Source organism: Vitis riparia, chromosome 1, assembly GCF_004353265.1.
Source record: "Vitis riparia cultivar Riparia Gloire de Montpellier isolate 1030 chromosome 1, EGFV_Vit.rip_1.0, whole genome shotgun sequence".
NCBI classification, from domain to species: Eukaryota; Viridiplantae; Streptophyta; class Magnoliopsida; order Vitales; family Vitaceae; genus Vitis; species Vitis riparia.
This window is the reverse complement of record NC_048431.1, coordinates 6,744,280-6,769,507: the sequence shown is the minus strand read 5'-3', so window position 1 is coordinate 6,769,507 and position 25,228 is coordinate 6,744,280. Positions and strand designations below refer to the sequence as shown.

The 25,228-nt window shown below is 34.3% G+C and overlaps 1 protein-coding gene across 1 annotated transcript; it reads right to left on the bottom strand.

The window, feature by feature from the left end:
• Positions 1-12,792: 12,792 nt before the first annotated feature.
• Positions 12,793-24,018, bottom strand: LOC117918775 (ALBINO3-like protein 1, chloroplastic). Its single transcript, XM_034835667.1, has 11 exons — positions 23,538-24,018; positions 21,800-21,910; positions 21,507-21,581; positions 20,932-20,992; positions 20,236-20,309; positions 20,010-20,114; positions 18,065-18,172; positions 15,242-15,345; positions 14,823-15,029; positions 14,340-14,709; positions 12,793-13,403 (listed from the first exon to the last, which is right to left on the bottom strand). Exons 1-11 carry the CDS (start codon positions 23,847-23,849, stop codon positions 13,311-13,313), a joined length of 1,620 nt encoding a protein of 539 aa, XP_034691558.1. The 5' UTR covers positions 23,850-24,018; the 3' UTR covers positions 12,793-13,310.
• Between the last annotated feature and the right edge of the window lie 1,210 nt (positions 24,019-25,228).

Sequence of the window (25,228 nt, the reverse complement as noted above, 5' to 3'; positions counted from 1 at the left end):
TCTGGTCCCGTTTCGTCGAATCTGTCATAATTGGCTCTGGCCATTTGAAATTGGACAAATCTCGGATCATGGGAAGGAGCTTGTCGTGTGAGATGTTGAGAAGAGTGAGATTAGCTTGGGTTGGTTGTTATTGTTTGTCCTGTCGCTTACCAGTTTGTCTGTGTTGGTTTGCGGGTTTAGAGCTTCCGACTGAATCGTTCATAGCATTTTGACTGGTGACCAAGACCTGCTTGGTAGTTGCACGAACGTCGTCCTCAAGCATGGAGTACTTGTTTGCTCATTTGAACAAATCTTCCATCGTTGCTGGAGGTTTTTTGGCGAGAGATTTAAAAAAGGGTGCACTTAGACATATACTTATTTTAAAATTTTGAAGAACGACGTCCATGCTACAAGATTCTACTTGAAGCATTGCATGTCCGAACCTCTTTACAAATTCTCTCAATGACTTATTCTCCTGCATCTTTATGTTTTGCAAGGTATTGATGTTCTACTTATGTTGTGCTGAACACAAATATTGTCTCACAAAGGCCTCCGAAAGATCCCAAAAATTATTCACGGAATTCATCAGAAAACGGTGAAACCATGAAAGAGCCTGACCATGGAGGCTGACTGGAAAGACCTTGCACAAAAGCACGTCATTCCCTATGTCAAGGGTCATGAGTTGCCTATAATGCATGATATGGTCAAATGGATCGTTGGTTTCATTGTATATGGAAAACTTTAGGATCGTGAACCCTTTTGGGGGCTCGTAGTTGATGATGTAAGGGTTGAAAGGTGTGGAGAGCATATCATCCAGTTGCTTACTGACATAGCCAAGGGGACCTCGATTGGGGAGATCCTCTGCTAGTCGTTGTGTTGGCGGATGTGAGAGCTAGTCTGTCATGACTGGTGCAACCGAGAGAACAGGATATGTCTCCTGGGTCGTTACTACATGTGGTTTTTCCCCCATACTAGGCACCTGAGGCCTTAGCCTGGTGCGCATTGCATCTGACAACTATGACATCTTATCGCGTCTCATTTTTGCTAAGATGCGAGTGGAATCAGAGCTTTTATCTAATAGTGTGGGGCAAGCTAGTGAGGGTCTTTCCTCATGAGGCATTCCTTGTTCCTCATATGGGAACTTTGAATTTCTAGGATATGTCGCCTTCTTGTTTTGCTTAGAGTTTGTTCGCTGACTTCTAGGTTGTCGGCTATGAGGAGAGCCTGATGAAGACCCCTGGATACGCAACACCTCGATCTTTTCTCTGAATCTTATTGTCTCGTGGAGTAGGCCTTGCATTTGTCTCTCTCTTTCTTGTTAAGAGTTTTTCCAGTCGAAGTAGTCCTTACTACCCATGGCCGACGACTGACTTCTGGAGGGTATTGACATCTTTATCTCGTTCCCATAGACAACGCCAATGTTGATACCAAGTCAATTGAGGATGGATTCCTCCCTTGGTTGTGGTAGCAAAAGCTTCTGCCCAACTGCCGGAAAATGGGCTTTTCTTTTTCCCTACAGAAAAAATGTCCGGACAAGTTGTCTGAACACACTCTTCGAAGCCTAAGTTAGACTTTGAAATTGGTAGGAACCCTTTGAGAGAGTAGATGAGAGAGTCCATGGTATTGTGTACATGTGTAGTAGGGTTTTTTATATTGCTCAAATGGGGGAAACACAATGATGTTGAGCTGACCCTTGACTTTATGTTGTTATGATGATTGCGTAGTAAGTGACAGGGCAATCATTGCAATTGCAAGGTGGTTGGTGGTTGTGTTAGACAGCGCGTCATGACACAACTTGCCATCCATTCAATCCTGTTAAAGGTTTGAGACTGGACGTGCCAGTCTACTGACGTAGACATAAGGATGGGAAGAGTCCCATCAGTCATTCCAGTGTCAGATAATCATCGTCTCGCATACCAGAGAGGATTTGGGGGCTGTCAGGAAGATGTGGTCCGCTCAGTGGCTCTAAATGGTTCGAGTAGGATGTTTCCGAGTGTACCAAAGGTTTTTCGGTCAACAATGAAAAGAGTGACACGTGGTTCAGCTAGGGTATTGCCACGTGGACAGACGTGTGAAGGTACATGTGGGTAGACACGTGGGAGAAAGTCCCCACAATAGTCTAGAAGAAGTAGGTCATGATAGAAAGCGTTGGCCTGTAGTCGTTTGTGGAGGCCAAGGAGTTGTAGGAACACTACCAAAAAATTGACTATTACCGATCGCTTATATTTACTTTTGTGACGGATTTAAGCTGCCACAAATTTCTAACACACTTATTCCATCACAAAATTGAATTATTTGCCGCTTATATGTAACTATTTATCGACGGTAATTACAACAACAAATATTCTTCGGTAAAAATATTATTGTGATGAATTTAAACGGTTGCAAATGCTCACCTAATATACTTTTTTCAAAAAACAATTTACCTATAAAAAAAAAGTGAACTTTCATAAATAATTTTTTCTATAAAAACTACCACTCACTAAAACAGTGTCATTATAGTAGATAATAATACCATACATAATTTGTTCCAAAAGTAATTGTTGTCTTATGAGTATGAAATATTTTCCCTATAGTTGTATGATAAATATGATATAGCTAATCACAAAATAATTGTATAGTTATTTTTTTAATTTCATACAATATTTATCGAGAACATATTTTTTTTTTATAATCATAATAGTTTTAACATTTTAATATTTTTTTAACTACCTTTTTATTATCCATTAAGAAATTAATGAAATATTGTTGATATATATATCTTAGAAATATTTTTAAAATTTAAATAATTTCTTGTTTTATATATATATATATATATATATATATATATATATATATCAAGGATGAAAATATTGGTTTTTTTGGATATAGCAAGAAAGTGGATATTTTAACACAAAATATCGGTGAGATGAAAATTGATCAAAACGTATGAAAATGATGAGAAAAAATCTAAATAAATGATATAAAAAATAATAATAGAAAATTTGAGGTTGTTTTATTAAATAAATTGGTATATATATGATATAATTTGTGACATCCAATAATAATATTTACAATTTAAAATACATTTTGTAGAGATTTATCTAATTTGAATACATTCAATAACATAAAAAAATTATAATACATGTATAAGTATTTTTTATTTTTAAATGTTGATAATTTTATTTATAAATTTATATTTATTTTATATTTAATTATTATATAAAATACACAAGAATTAAAATATATATATATATATATATATATATATATATATATATATATATATATATATATATATATATTAATTTATGCATATATAATTTATAATATAAATGCACAAGTATAAGATATTTACATTTATGAATCTTATATATATCCTTTATATTGCAAATAACGAAGTTGGCTTGATGACACAATTGTTTCCTTTCAAACTTTAGGTCATGGGTTCAATCTTTAGAAACAACATCCAAGCTAATATCCAAAACGAACAAAGAGTGTTGAGGCTAGTTAATATCCAAGCCAATATCCAAAACTAGCAACAAGTGTAACAAGGTGTTGTGAATGTAATGAAATCAAGATTTCTTAACGACCTAAAATCTTTTGTTATTTACATTTTCCAACCAACTTAATCCATTTATAATAGCAACCGTCCAAATCTATTAAATAGCATGTCATTAAAAAAAAAATTATTGGCAATGGAAAATTCCCATTAATAGATTTTTGCCAAAACACATTTCCCCGACTACCATGCATCGGGATTATCCCTTGGTAAATGTTTATTCCAACAATATATATTAGTAGAGAAAAGTAAAATTTCTTGTAGTGGAGGCCTTGTTGTCTATTATGGGTTGGTTTATCAAAGGTGGCCTTAGTATTGGTTTTTTCATGAGCAACATGACTAGTGAGGTGTCTCTCAGTGGGCTCACTGATAACTTATATAATAGGGTTTTCATGAATTTAGAAAGGTGCAAGTGTGGGTGCAAGGCTTGACAAATTTCAAAAGTTTCTTATAGACATGCTATAACATGAATTCTAGGCTAAAAGGCCTACTAGATAGAATACTAGTCATTCTTATTTTCCTAAAGACATGTATTTGATGACTTAGGGTAGAATGATATACTCTATTCTAGATGAGGCTCATTGGCTAAGTAGCCTCATTAGTCAGCCACTAAAACCCTTACCATTGAGACGACAACCTAGTAAGCCAAAGAAACCAAGGAGAAGAGAAGTTGATGAATTGGGGTTAGAAAGAAAGCAAATGAGTTTAATCCTTAAATGTTTCTCATGTGACAAGTTTAACAATAATATAATGACATGTCAAGAAAAAGGATTGAAGGATGGAAAACCAAGACCATTTCAATTTAGTCAAGAAAGAAAAAACAAAGAAGGTCAACAAGGTAGAAAAGATAAAACATTTAGTAGAGGTAGGAATGGAGCTAGTTATGGTAGAGCTTGGAACCACATTTCTTCCCATAGAAGCACCTTCAATTTTTTAATCTCATGTTAAATAAGGATGTAAAATATGGCTAGCATGGAGTTTTTTAAACAACAAAGACAAAAATTAGGGCAATGGGTAAAAATTATACCCTAACCATAATTTTAAAAAATTAAGGACATGTTTGGTAACCATTCTCAAAAACAGTTTTCAATTTTTTAAAACAGAAAACACTTTTTTAAGGTAAAAAACGCATTTGACTCCAAAGTTTTTTTAAAACTATTTATAGGAAATTCTTCCAAAAAACAAGGTGTTTTCACATAATACCAAAAAAAAAGTTTTCTCTTGTTTTTGCTACTGTGCATAGAATATAAAAACAGAGAAAAAAAACCCTTATGAGAAACCCTTTTCTTTCAAAAAAAGGGCAAAGGAAGAAACGGAATGGCAAAGCTTGTCCCATTCCAAAACCCTGAGTTTGATGGTGAATTGAAGGTTTTAAAGATTGTTTCAAGATGCCTCCATTTTTTAATCATTCAGGGGTTGAAGCTACTAAGACGATCAAGAAAATGGGTTCTACACACCCACATGAATTCATCCTTCCTTTTGCGGATTTGCAGTAGATTTCTCATCACTTTCTTTGCATTCCTCCACCAATGACTGCCAGCATTAGCCGTCTGCTTTCATCTTCAAGATGAATCCACCAAAACCCACCGTATTGAGTTTCGATTGAGCTCATGCAACCATGGCCCCATTTGGGCGGGTTGACCAATTCAGCCTAACAAAAAGTATGATCCGATTGGCAATGGTAGGGTTGCAAACTCATGTCTAACAGGATTGAAGATGATGTTAATAATGATTTTTTTTAAAAAAAAATGAAATTACTTAAAGATGGAAAATTTTAAATTAATGACAATTTTTGTTGTTCTAGTCAAGTATATATTTATATTTTAAAATTTTAATTTCATACATTATTTGTTTTTACTACATAATGTTAATAATGGTAAGAAAACACCCATTTTACAAAACAAATTCCAAACAAGTTTCTTGTTTTTGTTATTTTATAAAACTGTTTTTATTGATTTAATCAAACATGTTTTCTTGTTTTTAAGAATAAAAAACTATTTCTCAGAATTTAGTTTCCAAATGAAATTTTATTTCTAAAAATAATATAAAACAATTTTTAAAAACTCTTCTCAAAAACTGTTTTCTGGGAACCGTTTTTGAAAACATTCCCAAACACACACTAAGAAACCATACATGTAATTTCACCACCTTTGTTCCAAAATCTTAGGATAATGTGTACAAGTTTGAAGAACTACCTCCATGAACATGGTCTTTGAATAAAAAATGGGCAACTCAATTCTACTTTTATCTTCAAAATAAAAAAATAAAGCACCTTGAATTGATTTAGGGTTTGAACTGAAAATGGATGAGAAGTGAAAAGGATATTGAATTGATTTAGGATTTGAATTTAAAATTAATGAGAACTAAGATAAAGAGGGATTGAATTGATTTAGGGTTTGAATTGAAGATGGAAAAGTTATTGTAATTCTCAATGAGTGGCTTTTACTCTAAAAATAAATCCTTATCAAATGAAAGAAGAAAAATTTTAGGTTTTCAAAAGAAATATCAAACAATTACAGTATTAGTCTTATAACAATCAATGATTGTCACCATTCAAAATATGGTCATATTACTCTTGGTTGATCAAGGGGGATGTTAGTGTACTATTAGAAAATTGAGGCACTGACAATGTAATCTTTAGTTATCTAAGAGGATCTTTGTGTAATTTTCCCTTTTAATTTTAGAGAAAGTTATCACTTTAAAGAAATCTTTTTTAAGAAAAATTGTATTAGCACAAGGGACAAAGGCTCATTGGCAAAGGTTGATTCTTTGTCTTATGTTACAAATCCTTGTCATGATTGAACATTTAAGTCGATTGTCATTTAATTTCTTCTTGGAATGAAAAAAATAATAAGTGGTTGTTATTTGTGATTGCTCAATAACTAGCTCAAGAAATTTAAAGATTGGCTAGTCAGTGAGATCATACATTCCATATTTGCTTATGTTTATATAATTTTCAATAAAGTGTAGAGTTGTTAAGATTGTACATACAATCTAAGAAAGAATAAGACAAAGTTATTATAAATAAGATATGAATATAATGAGAAATAAAGATGAACACCTTTTTTTTAGAACAATAAAGAACTCTTACATACTATATTTTCAAAATCTTGAATCACAATATACTTGCACTAATTGGTTGCATAGAAATCCTTGATAGAATTTGGCACCATGTGATGGAAACAAAGGGAGAAAAAAAAAGATGAAAAATGGTACATGTATCATGAATAGTCAAGAAATAAGAGATTTTGTCTATGAAAGACCAAGTTTAACATTTGTAGTGATGATTGAAGCAACAACAAACTCATATGACATAATAGATTTTGGCTCTAACATAGTGACATGAAATGATTAGCTAAGCGAATGAATAACTTAGCTTAGTCTCGTGACCACCCAATTGTTTTGAGGTATCACTCAACATTGGCATAATTTATGCAAGATGGTTTCGCTTGAGAAAGTGAAGTAAATAAACCTCTATATTGAAAAATCAACTTATCCTAAAAATAGATAAATTTAATTGAACAAAAATGAGATCAAATGAAAGCTTAGACTAATAGCATTGATGGAAGAATCTTCTAGCGGTTTGCTTGGAACATAGTTAAGAGGTTGGCAACATTCCTTTTATCCATGATGTTTTAGATGTTGATATTTAAAGTTTCATTTTACTAATTAAAGTTCCAACTTTATGATAGAATAGGAGCCTTGGTGGACCATATCATGTATTTTAGACAACTTTTGGTTTTTGTAGAGGTAAATGATGCCCTAATTTGTAAACTCTTCTTGTCATGCTTATGAGGACCAATTTTAATATGGTTTTACTATTTACAATTGAAATCAATTGGCTTATACTTCAAATTGTAAGTCGCATTTATAGGGAATTATATTTATTCGACTAGACATAAATGGGCTTTGGACTCTTTATTCAATATAAAAATGTCAAAAGGTGAAGAAGGTATTAGAGTATGTATGGAGATTCAACTCTAAGATGCTTTAATAAAGAACTACAATGACTTAATTCTCATTATTTATTTCCATAAAAGGCTTCCTCTTATTTTAGACCTTTGCAAACTATTGTGCAAGCATATAAAATATAACTTAAAGCAGTTATTGGCCTCACAAACAAGCATCCCAAGTTGAAAGAAGATTTAATCATTCAGTTAAGAATAATTGATCACATAGATACAACTTAACAATGTTTGCTCTTAAATTTGTAGAAGTTAAACAAGAAAAAGAATCTAAAGAAACAAAAACTTGCATGGTGAATGAAAGCTCAAAACTAACTTTATGATATTTAACATCCTTTATAGTAAGATATTTTCAAAGCTGAAAAAAGTAGAAGTGTTTGGTGGCCTATGCATGCCTTTGATTTGGGTTGCCATTTGGGGGACTGTAGAAAATATTGTGATTACCACTAAGAAGTTAGATATTTAATGAACAGGTAGCAAAATCTAAAGTTGTGGTCAAACATTTCCTATAAAAGGGTATTTGAGTCATTTCGTAGAAAAAGAAGTAATGGTACTAACAATGAATAAGTATAATCGAAAGAAAATAGACTAGGTAGGTACGTAGGAAGTTTAAGATAACTTTTTAGTTATAACAGTCATCCATGGAGGAAGTTAATGTCATCTAATAGGAAAAGATGTTTGAGATCAATAACAAGAAGTCACGAACCTGACAAGGGTATGTCGACTAAGTTGCAAGCCTCAAATAGTTACAAATGATTTGAAAAGATTTGATCTTCTCCTAATATGATAGGGAAATCTTAAAGCGTCATATTTTATCATGTTCTAATATGTTTTACTATACATCAACATTGATACGTTAACAATTCTAAGAAGCATTATCTTCTAACAATAGATTTTCCTATACACCTAAAACTCATCTAATGTTATTATTTTTAGGAAATTGCCATTTGAAGGCAACATGGATGTTTATATAGCATTGAAATTTCATAAAGTATCATGGTATGCTTACTAATAAGATAAAACTCAAAATAAGCATCATCTTCTAACAATATAAACCTTGACACTTAAAAACAATGTTATGTTTATGGTTTTTCGTTTTAACGTCTATTTCATAGCAACATTGACACTTAAAAGAAGTGTCATTTTTTACTAGCATGTCATTGGACTTTTTGAGCGTGATAACTGATATGATAAATCTTCGATGAAATGTTATTCAAGAATATTGTAGTGAAAATATATTTTTAAAATTTAGTACCTTTTTACATGACATAAAAATATTTTCTATGAATAAGTGTTTTTAAAGAAACTCTTTACTAGATGTTATATTCACTTAAGATAATTTCATTCACCCGATGCTCTTTTCTACACGAGATCATAGCAACCCAAGAATGAGCAAATTCCAATACACTACCATATATAAGCCAACTCCTTTGGCATCCACTAATTAATTTAAAAACTAAGTTTAGTAAAGAGATAAACAAATAATATATAAACTATTTGAAAAGTGCGCCATTGCCCCATAGAAAAATAATTGGTGAAAATATTTTCAAAGGAAAGTGCTTCTGGGGGTAGTAGTGATCAAAATGTATAAGCTCTCAAAATTAAATCCTTTGTGAAAGCAGTGTGGACCCACCTCTTTCATCAACGTGCCTTTGTGTTAAAAAAACATATACACATCTTTATTAGCTGTCATGGGAGAAAGGAAACATCGCCTTTCATTATGCAACTTCCATGGGAGGCATCATCTTGTGATTCAGAGCTCATCAATCTCTTGCATCTAGAAGTTCCATTCTTGACAATATACCTCCTCCTCACTAGGCACCACCATCTCTAAGTGTCTGTCATTTTTCCTCCCATGCTATTATTTCATTTACTTGATTGATATCCAGCACCTTCTGTCAATATTGAAATTTTAGTAAGCAAGATCTATGGCTAATGCTAATCCTAACACCAACAGAAATCTGAGCTTGGGCCGTGAATCTTATTTAGTCAGGAATGATACAAATATTATAATTTCTTCAACTAGGGTATACATAAAATAAACAAATAGCGATACAAAAGTTGGATTAAAAGAGAATGGCATTGCCCTTCTTTTGGAGAAATGTCATGGCAAGCGCTCTCATTAGAACAATCAAAGGGACTAAAAGGAAAAAGGGGAGAGCAAAAGAGGTGTTGAATAAGTGTTGGGTTGAATGTTTTCCTTTTTTCCCATGTGGAGGAACATTCAAATAAACATGACTCCAAATGAGAAGACACTGCCGTGGCATCCAAAGAAGCCCCATGATAGGGTTTAAGCAAAATTTAAAGGCACAACGATGTGTTTTGAGGAAAGTTGGGAGATGGGTTCGCCATGCTGACTGCTGATCTGAGACACGGCTCCATGCGTGTGTTTTCCAAGACTACTCACTACCTAACTGCCAGGAAGCACCGCCATGATACAATAATTCACCACCATTTTCACCACTTTCTTGTTCGCCAGGCAAGCTTTTCTTAGAGCATGTTTGGATTGCGAGAAAACCGTATGCTGCAAAAAAAAAGCAGGATGGGTGGAAATTGGTAATGAGATAAGGCCAAATTCGTGTCACGCTACCCATTGGATCATAATGGCCTCAACTTATCTACGAGCTCGCACTAATAAATGATTTATTTATTATTGTCAATATTTTGAGTGATACTGTATCTGTCAAATCATTTTTAATTCAATTTTTTTTAAATATATAAAGTTTACTATACAAACATGTTTAATTCTGCTTCCACCAATTCAATTAATAAAGAATCATTTGGAAATTAAAACTTACTATTTATGTTACATTTTTCATAAGATTTAATAGCAAGCTGGAAAATTTTGGATTTATCATCAAGACTGGGATGGATCATGGGTGGGGGGAGCTTCAGTCGAAATTCCCAAGAGCACTTTCGTTCTGTTATACATTTGTTTAAGAGAGCAAGGGAATCTTTTCATTTCATTATCATCCAGAACACTTGGGGGGGGAATGTGGGTACGTGTTTGGATTTCATTGGTTTAATCTCCAAAATATTAGGCTGACTCCTATTTTGGAACATCCAACAAGGATGATGGAGGATATGGAGTCAGCTTCATCATCCATTACTGGCATACTTTTCCTACCACGAATAAAGAAACCAGTTTAGAAAAAGACCCGCCCCTCCCCCTTGGTCTGTCATCTTCTCCTTTTTATTCCATATCTACGTGCTGTTCATCTTATAACTTAAGGGACTTTAGGTGGAATCTTCTGGCACTTATTTTTGCGTAATTACAGAATCTATTACTTATTTGTGAAGAAACAGTTGAGTGGAAGTCACGAATAAAAAAAACTCCAGCACTTGCCATGATGCTAAGCTGTAAGAAGAAGATTGGCATAAAAGGCCTATTTCCTTTGCAAATTCAGGTCACCTAGCGAAACAATGATTGGACTTTTGGGCACCATATTGGGATGTCAGTGGCGTATACCAAATGGAAATGCATGTGGGCGATCGTTGAGAATAGGCTAGGGTTTCATATTCATTAAAAAGTAAAAACGATGCGTGTTGGGCCCTGTCCCATTATTACAGACAACTACTCACCCAGCTGGGTGCTGCCAACTATTAATCAGTGTGACAAGTAAAGAGTATTTAGGTGTTTGAGTATTTACTTTCTTTAAAAAAATAACAATAATATAAATACTTTTGAATGGAGAATAGAAATCATGTGAGAGTGATTACATGCATTATGTGTAGAGTGCATGTTTCAGACTCTCAGTCCACGCCAACGAACTGAGAGTGATGGTCCCGTCCCTTCTCTCTAGTCAACCATCCTTCATGTGCTGACGAAGCTCTCATCTTAATCTCTCGTAACGTGTAGGTTGTAAGTTTCTAACCCAACAACTAAGGAAGCGGAAGAGAGGTCGTGACCATTTCAGCAGTCAATTTCTTAATAAAGTTAGGGCCCTGAAAATTTGGATTTGGGGCTGGCCATGTCATGCTTTCATGTTTTATTTTGAATAATAATAATAACTAAAAGAAGAAACTTATGCAAGATTGGGTTTTACGTGTACGACAAGGCGTGTAGCTACTTTATTTGTATTGCACCCACCGAGACCCATTATGGATTAATTTATTCTGTCATTAGGTTATGGTTTCCAGGATTTTCAGTGGAATTAGTCTGTCCTACGACACCATTTGGGCTTTGTACCTGGACTTCATCATAGCAATTGACAGGGACAAACCCATAGAGATTTAGGCCCATAAATAAATGTTTATTTATTTATTTATTTATGAAAGATTCGAGTATGTTACGTGTTACACTCACATTACTTCCACTTGGGAATTGAAGAAGACAGCATAGAATTGGCATTATGTGGGACCTACTGGTGAAAGCACTTTACAACCTTCTGCAAATCGCCTTTTTATGCTTCACCAACATCCTTTCCATTCCATAATCATGTAGGAAACAATGGTTTAAGGGGATTTATCTCATAATTATGTGGGCCCTTTCGCCGAGCTCCACCTCAGTAAGAAAGAAATGAGGCCAGGGGCCCATCACAACCCCATTCCAATACTGACATATTCCTGTTATAGGTTGCTTGGCCATACGTTGTTCTGATGGTCATACGGATACCGTACGTCTAATATCTTAGCCGTGTTACATCTAAGATTAATTTCAATAATTGAGGAAATTTTAAACGCCTTACTGCAAAGAAAATGAAAATACACTTGTCTTCGTCATATTGATGGAGATGCTGAGCTGATTTTTGGTCAGAGAAACTTTCTTCAATAAAGAAATCGTCAATCAATTCAACAAATCATCCTCAGAACTCGTGACCAAGAAAGATAGTAAATTATAATCGAAGGGCTGACTCCAAATAGCAATCCTACGGAAATCAACCAAAGATTGCCCAGATGACAATTATGAATTACTGTGAAAACAAAGTTACCTGTGTGAAATCATTCTACTCACAGCTTGCCCATCAGGGGTTATAAATGAATTTTCTGGCCGCTGGCATGATGATGGAGGTTTGCTCGGTGGTCATTCTAGCCATCTCAGCTCTTCTGATCATATCCATTGAGCCAAAGAAAAAGTATACACTTCTCATCCAGCATGGTACTTGCTCAATGTGCAAAATAACTCAACAAGCCATTTCCCAAACCATCTATTATCCTAGTTCTTGCAGAATGCTCCCTCACATGAATAAGTATTTCTCATTTACATGCTGTATAGGAGAAGATTTATGTTTGCTTTGGACTGCTGCTACATCTCAAAAAATAAAATAGATAATAAAATCCCCATATGAAAATATAGGAAAACAAAACTAAATTCAAGCTGAATTTGACAGCCAAGGGAATTATGGCACATGCTCCTTATATTTCTTTTTGCTTGCATGCTGAAAGTAAGTATCCGTTCCAGATACAGAACAAGTATGGCTAACAAGGAAAGAAATAGAATAGTCACTGATACAAACTGCAGACCGTCTTCACATTAGAGCTACAGCTACATGAGACCTTATAATCTTATTAATCCCAACAATTATCTATAAGAGCACTTAAGCTTTCTGCTACACAGCTACATGAAACCTAAAAATCTTATCAATCCCAATAATCATCCCTTGACATCACTAATTTACGTTTCCTGCCATAACTAAAAGGACCCAAAAAATTTTATAATCCCAACAATCATCTGATTGCAGTAATTTCCACCTTGGCCCCGAGAACTCACCAATGAAGAACTACTCCGTTTCATATGTTTGAGATGTTGAATGTGTTCCACACAAAGCGAGGACAGTATATGAATCTTGTTGACTTCAAACTAGAGTATGGTCATACCATTATGACTATACTTCTTCCCTTTCAGTGGGTTGCTCTCTTCTCGGTTGCAATGTCTCTTCCCCAGAAGGTTTGTTATCCGTACATACTTCAATCACTTCCTGAAATATTGCGAAATTAGCAATTTGATGAAAAATCAGTCTATAACTCACTCAAATCAGTCTAACATTGTGCATTTCAATTAGACTAAAATAATTAAATAAACAGAAAAGAGGAAATGTTGTTCTCCCTATACCAAACTTCCATAAACAATAAAGAGGAAATGTTGTCATCCCCATAATGAACTTCCTGTTAAACAATATATGATTCCCAAAATAAAAAGGACAAAATAAATAAATAAATAAAATAAAACATAAAACACGATTAAGATTCAGCCCAATAAACTAGTATTAAACTTGAAAAAGGTTCTAGATAAATGATGTAAATGAAAGTCTCCAGCAGAAGCCCCTTGGTCATCTTGACTCTGAATATGAAGTTTGATTAGAAACCAATACTACCATTAGCACCTCATCAAATTCATGAAGATGCTCACCACAAAGCATACAAGAAAAATTGTCTGGCAAACTCCCTATCAAGCAAGATCCTCATTATCAGCCCCATTAATGCTCATGCATTGTTGCCCTACTAGTGAACTTGAGAATAATTCTAAGTCCCTTTGGAATGTTAAATAGATGCTGGATTATGAACATACAATCCCTTGTTAAAAAGGAATCGTGTCAGTGCATATTCTGGGGAATGCATTCAGCCCCCTTCCTGTTTTGCATATACTGACAACTAATCCAAACTTTAGCATAAATACATCTACTAATGCCATGAGAGGAAGTAGCTTAAAATATTTACAAAAAGCAAAAGAAATTCATAAAAATGTTATGCAGATCACAGCATGCAAGGCGCAATGGAGGTAAACAGACAAAATACATTAAGTCAAGCCAACATCAATACAGCAGGTAATCAAACATTTTTTTTCCTTCCTAAATCTAATCCAATGATGAATAAAATGCAAATTATATATTTTGAAGCATACTTGCAACAGATACCTTTTCTAGCTTTCCATTAATATGCTGCTCATCCCTCACATCTACCTCATAATTAACAGAGTTTTCACTGCTTTCTGTCCTGGTGACATACATCTTCTGTTCATCTTTTGAGTCCTCATTAGAGAGCTCATCATTTACCACTACCTCAATATTGGATGAATTGTGAGTGGTAGTTAAGGGCTGAAAACTGTCATTCCCACCATCAACTAAATCACCTCCAGTCCTATATTCCCTTTTAGTTGAATTAGCCTCATTCTTATAGCCTCCATTTGTTGTTGGTATTCTATTTGCGGCTGCCTCTTCAGCTTTCGTCTTTTCTTCTTCCCTTTGCTGCTTTCTCCTTGCCTCTTGCTCCTTAATCTGTTTAAATCTGGAGAACACCAACAGCTTAAGTCCACAAACAACAGTAATTTTTAAGGTCCCCAAAAATAACTGTAGTTATACCGAGAACATAGTGATTAATAGTAAGCAATGAATCTTCACCTTTCACCAGGCCGTAGCCCCTCTGATGTTAACTTTTCTGTTTGTTTGGGCTCCTTTTTGGTTGAGTTTATTTCAAAAACAGGTTTCTGAATCTGGGATAGCTCCTCCTTTTCAATATCATCACTGAACTGCTTCACTGGAATTTGTGCACCTCCTAACTTTTGAAGCCATACTTGTTGCGCTGTGCTCAAGATATTATTTGTGAACCTGTATAAAGCACAAAATAAAAATGTGACATTTCTCTAATACCCACACATGATAAGTGAAATTCTATTTGAATAAAAAATAGGGTAACAGGTTTATATCTATTCAAAAGTATAAGCAACTTCTAAAGAAGGGGCTAAATTTAAAATTAAATATGAGCAGAAACGTTCTTATTGAGATGTTGCAATGCTCAAGAGGGCTTAACAGCTGCTCACCAATAAAGGCTTAACCCAGATGGAACTGAAAGGGCAAAATAGCCGATCATTAAGGGGAGAAACTTGGTCAGTGCTTGAGAAGTCTTCAGGCTTGGATCATTACTCTGAAAGTTAACAGCTCATGTTAAACATTAATGAATGATGAATTCAGAGACCTAAAACCTGTATTTCTCGGATCATTAAAAATTGAATATTATAATACCATTTAAACACCTGAACTAAGTGAAGGAACCAAAATAATTAAAAGATTTTTTCAGTACTTTCTAAACATTTATGATGAACTCACAAACAACCAACAAATTGAATTGTTGAAATCTGAAAAGATAATTGAAAATAGAATATATCAGAAAGAAAAAACAAGAGCAAAACAATTCAAAAGAGAGAAGCCCGAGTTTATCAGAGACCTGGGCAAGGGTACCAAGGAGAAAATGGATGATACATCAATCTTGTGGAAGTGACTAACAATCTTCCTTTTTTACCTAGTCATCCTATGGGGACCTCCAACCAGCTCAAGTAATTTAAAAAAATAAAATAAAATAAAGAGAACAAAGAAAGAAAGAAAGTCACTCAACCAAACTCATGGTTCAAAGTCGCGGCATTGGCCATTGACTCGGAGGGTCACGAGACATATCGATCTTGGTGTCTCGGTTCGGTATCGGGCGATACGTAAAATAAGATAATTAAAATTTTCAAAAAATTATAAAAATATCATATAAATTAAAAAATAAAATAGATATAATTAAATAAGCTGAAAATTTTAATAAAACAATTTTTTTTCACATTTAGCTCAAAGTTATTTGTGATAATATTAAAAATTGAGGATTTAATTCTCACTTTGCCATATAAACACTTTAATTTATCATTAAACCCCATCTATACCTTTCATATCATTTTACTTTAGCAAATCGGGTACTCAATTCTCCTAGTATGTTACTATTAAATCATATTAAAGTGTTTATATGAAAGGTATTTTCCATGTAAATCGGGGACTCAATTCTCCATGTAAATCCATACAAAAGACAGTTTTTTACTTTACTAATTTGAGCTCCCAATCTCCCACCCTTGCACGCCACCATTGCTGTCAAGACCCACAACAGACGACACCACCTGCAATCGCAAATTTGCAACTGTGCAAGACCTAACACGGGAGGGGGAGCAATCTGACTGTGAGGGGGTTGTCTTGTCGACGTCGCCGGTGAAAGATTCAATCCACTTGATGAGTTGCCACCGCCAACACCAAAGCTCTACCCTCCAGTAATGCTCGATTTTGAGGAAAATTAGGTAAGTAAATCCTAAATCATGCCCTCATCCTTCGGTGGTTTCTCCGCTTATTGCCGAACAGGTCATGGGTTGGGTTTTTTCTTCTTCGTCTTCTTTGATCTTCTCATTGATGGTTTAAAATTTCAGAATAGGTGTTTGCTTTTGAAAGGGCAATCTCTGATTTTTATTTTTATTTTTATATGAAAATTTTGAAAATTCTCTATAACCTAACCGAGTCAATCAAGTTAACTTGGAAACTCAGACGAGTCAGCCGAGTTCGTGCATTATACTGTATCTGGTATCGGTCTCATCGCGATAAGTGTCGAGGCGGATACGACTCAGCCGAGTCGCACCAGACTCGGCCAATACTTTGAACCCTGACCAAACTCCAGTCCACCTATGGACTACTCAAAATACATGGAACAAACGTATAAAGTACAAGTATAAATAAATACAAATCATGATTTTGGACTTTTATTATCATATTATTGGTTGCATAATGTAAACAAAATTATTACACCTGTGATAAACCAATCATGGTTTCCAACTCCAATTCTGGGACACCCTTCAGATGTCCAAGAAGTTGCCATTGCTCAATTTAAAAATTAAAAAAAGAAAAAAAAGAAAAGGGAAAAAAAAAAGTTCAAATCTAAAGTTAATCCAGAATCCATTTAGCTAAGTGTTTTTATCACAAATCATTGTTTCCATGGAATGTTCAGATATTAGTTTGGCAAAGGTTAATGTCTGAGTGTGTGATTGAAAATTATTCAAGAAAATAAATTATTTGGAAGTTTACCAAGTTTGCAAATCAAATTATACAGCAAAATCTGAGATAGATTTGAAGTATTTATATAAATTTTATGGCTGCATGTGTTCTACCCATCTATACAAGTAAAATTGTACATTCATACAAAGATTTTATATACTGACCAGATTAACTGAAACTAGAAACTTAAGAATGATTGCTTTGGCTAAAGAGGATTAGAAAAGAAATTGACCAAGAAAATTGGAGAACCATGCAAACTGAGTTACATAAATTGAAAAAAATTTCATAATCTCACACATTATAAAAATCAAAATTTAAAATTATTCTCATCTTTTGACTCAAGAAATTGCAATATAACACAATCTTTCAAGCTTATTCACAAAGCATGTAACCTTTCCATGCTTGCATCATTAAAGCGCATTCAGGATTAGAATGCTTGGCACATGAATTACACCAGAAAACACTGAAGGCATTCCTTGGCCTCATATCATTCTAAACAATCAATATGTCTAGCACCATGTTGGCAACACAGTTTAAGCCAGTTAAAGTCCAGTTCCTGCACCTAAACGGAAGTCATTCCTTTTAAAATGTTTTTACAGTAAGGATAAGGTCTCAAACAATTTATTGTTTAAAAATATAAAAATTGAAATAATGAAGAATTAAAATTAAAATAAAAACACAGACAAGTATAACAAATAAATCCATCTGGCACTGTACAGTATAGGTATAAGCATGTAGTAAAAGAAACATAAAAAGATTAAAAATAATAATTTTTTTTCAATGTACAAATGAATGACCTGTGATGATTGCATGATTTGGACAGATATGTACTGTGAAACAATCAGCAACATAGGCAAGACGAGATAGGCCAAGGTATCCGACCATCCAAGGGGTGGATGACCATCCTGTGGAAAAAATTCAAATATCAACAATAAGAAATAGTTCCATGACATATGAGATAGCTAGCAGTTTGTCAGCATTCTGAACCTAGCACCAGGTAAAAAAGAAAGAAAGAAAAAAAGAGGGGGGGCGGACTATATAAAATATAGATTGCAACAGTGGTGGAGCCACCTTGGGTCCTGGGGGAGCACATGCCCATCGGTCCTAAAAGCCTTATTTCCAATTTGAGATAGAGAAACAAATCTGAAATCTTAAAAATTAAAATTAAAATTAAATTACGTCCAATAAGCTAAATTTTTTATTTTAAGTCATTGTTGTTCACGTATTTTTAATACTAAGATAAAATAAAATTTTCAATTAAGCAAGTTTTCCAAGTTATTTCAAATTATGTTTCCAAAAAAAAAAAAAAAGAACTCTAAGAATGGCAAAAAAAAAACAAAAACCTTATCTCCCTAATTTTTCATGACTTAATTTTTAGTGATTTCACCATTTCTAAAAGAATAATCAGAGATTTCTTCTTCTTATTTATTTTTTTCCCTCTCCAATATCTTTTTATATAATAATTTTTTTTTTAATTTAAAACTAAATTTCTTAATGAAATTATTGAATTTCTTAAAATTAATGTGCACTCAAATAAAAATCAATCAATAAAGAATAACTTATATATATATGGAAAAATGTACTTAATAACATTAATCTTTTGTTTGTTATAAACTCTTGTGTATAATAATCATTAATTTTTGGAATAGAAGTATCATGAATTAATTTTAAGTTTTTATATTTTTTACTGATTTAAATTTTTTATCCTGCTATTATTGCAAAGGATGCCCCCTTCCTATTAAATTTCTGGCTCCACTAATTGATTGTAAGATTTCTTAATAGATTGTATCATATGATGCTCTCCTTAAAACTAAAAGACTTCTAATCCGAATTGCCATCAATATAATTTGTGTTGAGCTTGCCATCAACATCTGGTTGGGTAGCAGATGTGTGAGAGCAATCAAGGAAAAGGGGTTGTTGGAGCTCTTGTTTTGTAAGACAGTGGCATGATTAGGAACTCAAAAGTATGGAGGAATTCCTTTTAAGATTGCAAATAAAAGGTGGCTAGCAGGAATGATGGAAATAGGGTGGTTTGGTTAGAATCAAGGAGTGGTATGTTTTCGGTAAAATCCCTATATGTTGTCAAGGAGATATGATGCCTTCTGAAAGTTATTATAGGAACCCTTAGGTACCAAAGAAAGTGGATTTTTTGCATGCAAAGCAGCTTGGGGCAAGATCCTCACCATAGATTAGCTAAATGAGGAAGAACATATGTTTTGGTTCAACTTTGGTGAACAGATGCTTATTATGTAAAAATGAGGAAGAGACCATCTCTTGCTTCATTGTACAAAGACAAGAATCTTGTGGCTGCTAATTTTCTCATCATTTGAGGTAGAATGGGTGATGTCAGCTTTAGTTAAAGGGACCCTTTTAAGTTAGTAGGGATCTTTTGTAGGGAAGAGAAGAATGAAAGCATGGAGGGCGACCCCCCTTGTGTGGATTTTGGACAATTTGGAAGTAGAGAAATAAGAGGTGGTTCTAGGATGTTACTTTTGGAGTGGATGAGGGTGGGCTTAAATGAAGTGACAATGTCTATGGAACACTTAATCAATTGGTTGGGTGTTTTGTAAGTGGAGGGTGTTTTTTTTTTTTTTTTTTTTTTTTGTTTGCTTTTACTTTGCTATTCCCTTTTGGTGCCCTTGTATATGACCCATGTAAGTTGGCGTGCTTTTTTGATAGGCGCTGTTAATATATCTTTTTTGCATGGTTATCCAAAAAAAAAGAGATGGTTAAGGCACTTACTACAAAAGGGAAAAGCCAAGAGATACCACTGCCATTTTGCCGAGCAGCAATCGTAGTTGGACCAGAAAGGGAGGGTATCCAAAAGAAGCCTTCTGTTAGAAGTCCCTTAAAATTTGAATAGAACATTTAATTAGAAGTGGAAAACATTTAGAAAGGAAAAAACAAATATAAGCAGAAATAGTTTAGAAAAAAAAACAATCATAAATCAACATAAATGAAATGCTACCTCATCTGCCACATTGGAAAGGGCTCTATAAAGGCCAATCCATACTGGAATTGTGGCCAGTGTTGGCAGGCATCCTGGCAAAAAGAGAAAAACATGAAATTAATGTTTGTTTCATAACAAAGAAAACAGAACCAGGAAGAAAATTGTATTTTCATTCAGATCAGGCATTTCTGACCCTGCAGTTTCTTTAGCCAACAAATCAGACATCCTACTTCTTGATTACTCCTTTATCTTCTTTTAGGGTTTCAATTTGGGGTTAAAACCTTTAAAAGTTATTGGATTGGGTTTGTTTTAGAATTGTGGAGAATTGGGCAAGAGATTAGGACAATATTTTCCACAAGGAATAGAAATTTTTGAAAGACAATGTAAAGTTTGTTTCCAAGAAGAAATTCTAGGCTTGCCCAATGCTGAGAATGGGAATGACAATTTCGATATCCAATTGTTGGGAACCCCATTACCAAGAAGAGAATAACCCCTTCCCAGTACACCCATTCTAGTCTTCTAGTCACCCACAGAGGGTCTTATTGCATCAAACGCCAGGTTACTATTAGCACAACTTTATTAATAAATGGAGGAAACATTCTCAATGGCATATGTGTGAATCATGTGATCACATCCATGCAAGCACAAACAAAACTCAATAACAAGGGAATTTCAAATGGTATAGCAACTAAAAGCGAAATGTAATATTAATACCTGCTAATGGGTTTATGCCAGCTAGTTTATACAGTCGAGCAGTTTCAAGTTGAATTCTCTCCTGCAAGTACATAAAAGTATCACAGTTTGAACAAGTTTATGCTAGCTAGTTTATACAATTGGGCAGTTCCACATGCTTGATCTAGAACCATGGTAGGATCATCAGATGTATTTTCTTTCTTTCTTTCTTTCCTTTTTTTTTTCGTTGTTGTTGTTGTTTTGCATTTTTGTGATAGTAGGCAGGGCTCATCAGATGCATTCTTCAATTTCATTTCTTAGCATAAATAAATCCAGGGTTTAAAACTCAAAGCTAGGCTAGTCATAATTTCAGCTAACCAGCTGCAAGTAAAACCGTTTAATATAAGCAGGGTATATGCATTGTTTACATTGCTGGAAACTTTTGTTAATTCCATTGGTTCTCATAAGTAAATTGCAACATGCTAACCCAAACCACCCCACATAAAAAGAGTGTTGTTAGTGCATTAACAAACTTTCAAGTGTAAACCACAAACCATACAGATAAGTCATGCTTTAAAGAAGACATTTCCAAAGGACAGGGCAGGGCAAATTTTCACCTGATCTCCAGCATATCGTTGCTGAATAGCCTTTATTTGAGGCTGAAAAGATCGCATAGCCATTGCAGATTCTACCTACATATACATTTAGATTATTGGGGCTATGACACAAACAAGATCTTCAACTGTGATGAACTAAAAGAGGAAAAAAGAATAAATATATAGGGATCACAATGTTCAACCTGTCAATACACAGAATAAAACTGCATTAGCACATAGATAAAAAGTTTGATGAATCTTGGTTAAAATTGCCATAATAAAAACTAATGGAGAAAAAAATTTCCTCTACGAACCTGCTTCTTTGTCAGAGGAAATGTGGCAGCCTTAACAAGAACAGTGAGAAGTATAATAGCAAAACCATAGGCATAGGGAACATGTAAAGTAGAAAGGCCACCCTTCAAAACCTGAAGTTGACAAAATTTGTTAATCTCATATCCAATATGATCAACATATTAAAATCTCAATCACAACAACTGTTGCCCAATTAAGGTTTTACTAGGGATGTCATATTTGGGAATTTCCTTTATATATTTTATCTTCATGAACAGCTTTGATAATAGAAGAGAAATTGCCAGGGACCAGTCACGAGCCCCTAGTCTGTTCACAAAAGTAGTGGGTTCATGATATTCTTTTCCTGTCAGTTATCAAGAGTATGAATGAGCACGCTATAAAGTATTCTCAGTAATAGTGCTTAGGGTCTGGTTCTAGGGTTGGCTCAAAACCAAAGCTGTGTTTGATTCTACACTGGATGAAACTAGGACTGGACGGAATGCCCTAGATAAGGGAACCAATCCAACTCATTAATGTTGGGTTGGTTCAGTTCTCAGGCTTACCAGTCAAACCTTGCACCACTAATAATTCCCAAAAGGAAGGACTAAAGCATGTGCAAACAATTGGAAGATCAAGAGATTGAGACCAGAAAAGCTGGAAATCATTGATCCAGTTTAAAGAGAAGAAACAGCAAATATGATCTACCATTTCGCCATGAGTACATTTGGAAATGAACAGAAAGCAAAGAAAGAGAAACACTTGAAGTAGAGAGGACATTGAAAATCTTTCAGAGAGTCCACAGAAAGAGAGGGATTTAGCAGAAAAAAGATGGGGTTCATCAGTTTCTACATTAGATAATCATTTTCCAAAGTCATGGGTATTAGATTTTGATTGTTCCTAGCACATGTGCATATAGGCACTGATTTGAGTCTTAGAGGCCTAACAATAAGGCAGTAGTTTTCAATGGGCAGAAATTGGCAACCCTGCTGAATGCAGAACCATTTAGAATGGTACTTCCAAACTACTAATGTCTAAAAATTTGTTAAGACCATACTTAAGTGAGAAATGTTCCTGAGTTCAAAACAACTCCTATCTCTATGGGTCCACCAGATTCAAAACAGGTGCAACTTCATGGTCATTGGTTGAGTTCATAGCATACCCATGGTGCTAGGGTCATGAATAGTAATAGAGATGTTTACACATACTTTTTGGCATTTTTCAATACAATTGCTTCTTATCTATCAAAATAATAAAAAATAAAAAAATAATATGAAGTGCAAAGAAAGAGCCATCTCCCTCCTTGGCTCACCTCCAACCGACAAAACTTCCTTTTCTCTATAGTAACAATGCATACCCTTGAGGTATCATATCCTGGCCTTTTCCATGTCATGCAATGCAGGACGTCTAAACCGAACAGCCTAAATTGTGTTATAGAGAGCTCCGGCATTTCATACCAAATAAGCTTATCAACCCAAGGTTTCAGTACATTCTGGGGATCGTATTTTCAGATGTAACAGTACAGTTGGCAAATGGAGATGCAACAGATGTTTGACTATTCAATTACTATTCACAACTCTCAAATCAAGTTAAGGGGGTATTTGGCAATATACCATCCTTCATCGAAGGTGGAAACTGTAATAGAATTGGGGTCTTACCATGATTATCTCGTCAAATCTTTCTTCGTGCTTGTTTGCACAACTATATACGTCATGCTTTAAATTTAAATCCCCAAAAATAAACGAAGAACAGCTAAACACATACCTTCAAAACAGTCTCCATATAATTAGTAATCCCAGAAAGCCAGTCGCCGCTCTGTTTACCGTCACTAGCCGACACGGCGGCATCGGCAATCGTATAAAGAAGGGTTTCCACTCTACCAAAGAGGTCCCCAATAACAGCGTCGGCACCATCGGAATGGAAAGGCCTGAATCCGAACCTGGCTACACCGAGTGAGCGGCGATTAGGTAACCCCGGAAAGTGAGAGGGATGAAGAATAGGGGTCCGAATTGGGGTCCGGTGAGGGAAGGGAGAGAGGTGGAGCGGAGAAGTGTGAAATGCAAAGAAAGTCGACATTTCTGTGGAAACCCTAATTTTGGGAGCGCCCTGGGGGAGAAAGGAAGGAGGGTTCTGGTATGGCGGTAGTGTGGAAGGATGATGATGGGTTTTCCACTGGTGATATTTTTCAAGGGGGAAGAACGAATTATTTAAATAATGATGCCTGATATCCCATTTTTCATGTGCGGGGGGGGGGGGGGGGGGGGGGGGGGGGGGGGGGGGGTGGATTCCTAGTTCCAGAGTTGAAAACAAACTTGTCGGGATTCGGAGCTCTACAGTAGGCTAGTAGGAAATTTGAAGCTTTTTAAGTTTATACAACTAGCCTTGCACGATGCACATCAATATACTCTTGTAACCGATAGCCATGTTGATATGCATAAGTCTTTCATCATTGCATTGTAAAACTACTCTTAATGTGGATTCTTTAATGATTAAGAGTGTGTTTGATAATGATTCTTATAAGTATTATTAATCTCTTTAATACTTGAAAATAAAAAATTTTAAAATATTAAAAAAGTTAAAAATGTTTTTTAAAATTATTATCAAATAGATTTTAAGTTAATGAAAAGGGTTTCAAAATAAAAAAATTTAATAGAAATTATAGCCTTGGAATTGGCAATCAAGATTTATTTTTACTTTTTGTTTTTTCAAATGCAATACCAATCATTTATAGTTTTTAACCTAGATTAAGTTTAATTTATATAAGATTATAGATGTGGATGTTGGTAAATGGATGGTTGTAAATCTGGCATCGACTATTCAAAGAAAATGGTTGATATTAGGATAAAGTCCTTAAAAGTATAGCATGATGTTTTATTATTCTATTCATGTATTATACCTTTTGAACATTTTGGCTAGACATCTCTTGCATTGTACATTATTATCTTGTATTAGAAACTATATAAAAGATCCAAGTCATAGGTTCCTTACAAGTAGATAATTAATTCATAACTAGTTTATAGACTTAGGTAATTCATTTGAGGGTGTATTACCTACTAATTAGAGGAATAATTAGTCTTAGTTATCAAGATAAAGTTCTTATGGTAAGTGCATTAGTATGTATGGTTACACATTAGAGAAGATCTATAATATGTCATAATATTGGTTATCAGATAGTCATGATCTAACCAAGTTATATTATAGGGTCTCTCAACCTTAAAAGGCTACTAAATTTATTCTAAAGTTTGCAATGACCTTTATTTACAGGTGGTTGTATATTCTCTATGGATTGTGTTATTCTTAATAGAAGCTGGTTGTAATAAAAATTATCAATAGAGGTATCATGATATCTCAAAGGATTGAAATAGTGCGTTCCTTTGAATGATTTTAAGAATGTGTGTTTGGAAAATTAATAATCGTATTAGTTTCTTAATTTGAATTTGACATATGCTCTTTGT

Coding starts and splice junctions, on each gene's coding strand:
- LOC117918775 (XM_034835667.1), bottom strand. CDS start 23,849: ATGTCGACTTTCTTTGCATTTCACACTTCTCCGCTCCACCTCTCTCCC. Junction 21,582..21,799: donor TTCCTCTGACAAAGAAGCAG/GTTCGTAGAGGA, acceptor ATGTATATGTAG/GTAGAATCTGCAATGGCTAT. Junction 13,404..14,339: donor TTAATGGAAAGCTAGAAAAG/GTATCTGTTGCA, acceptor GCAATATTTCAG/GAAGTGATTGAAGTATGTAC.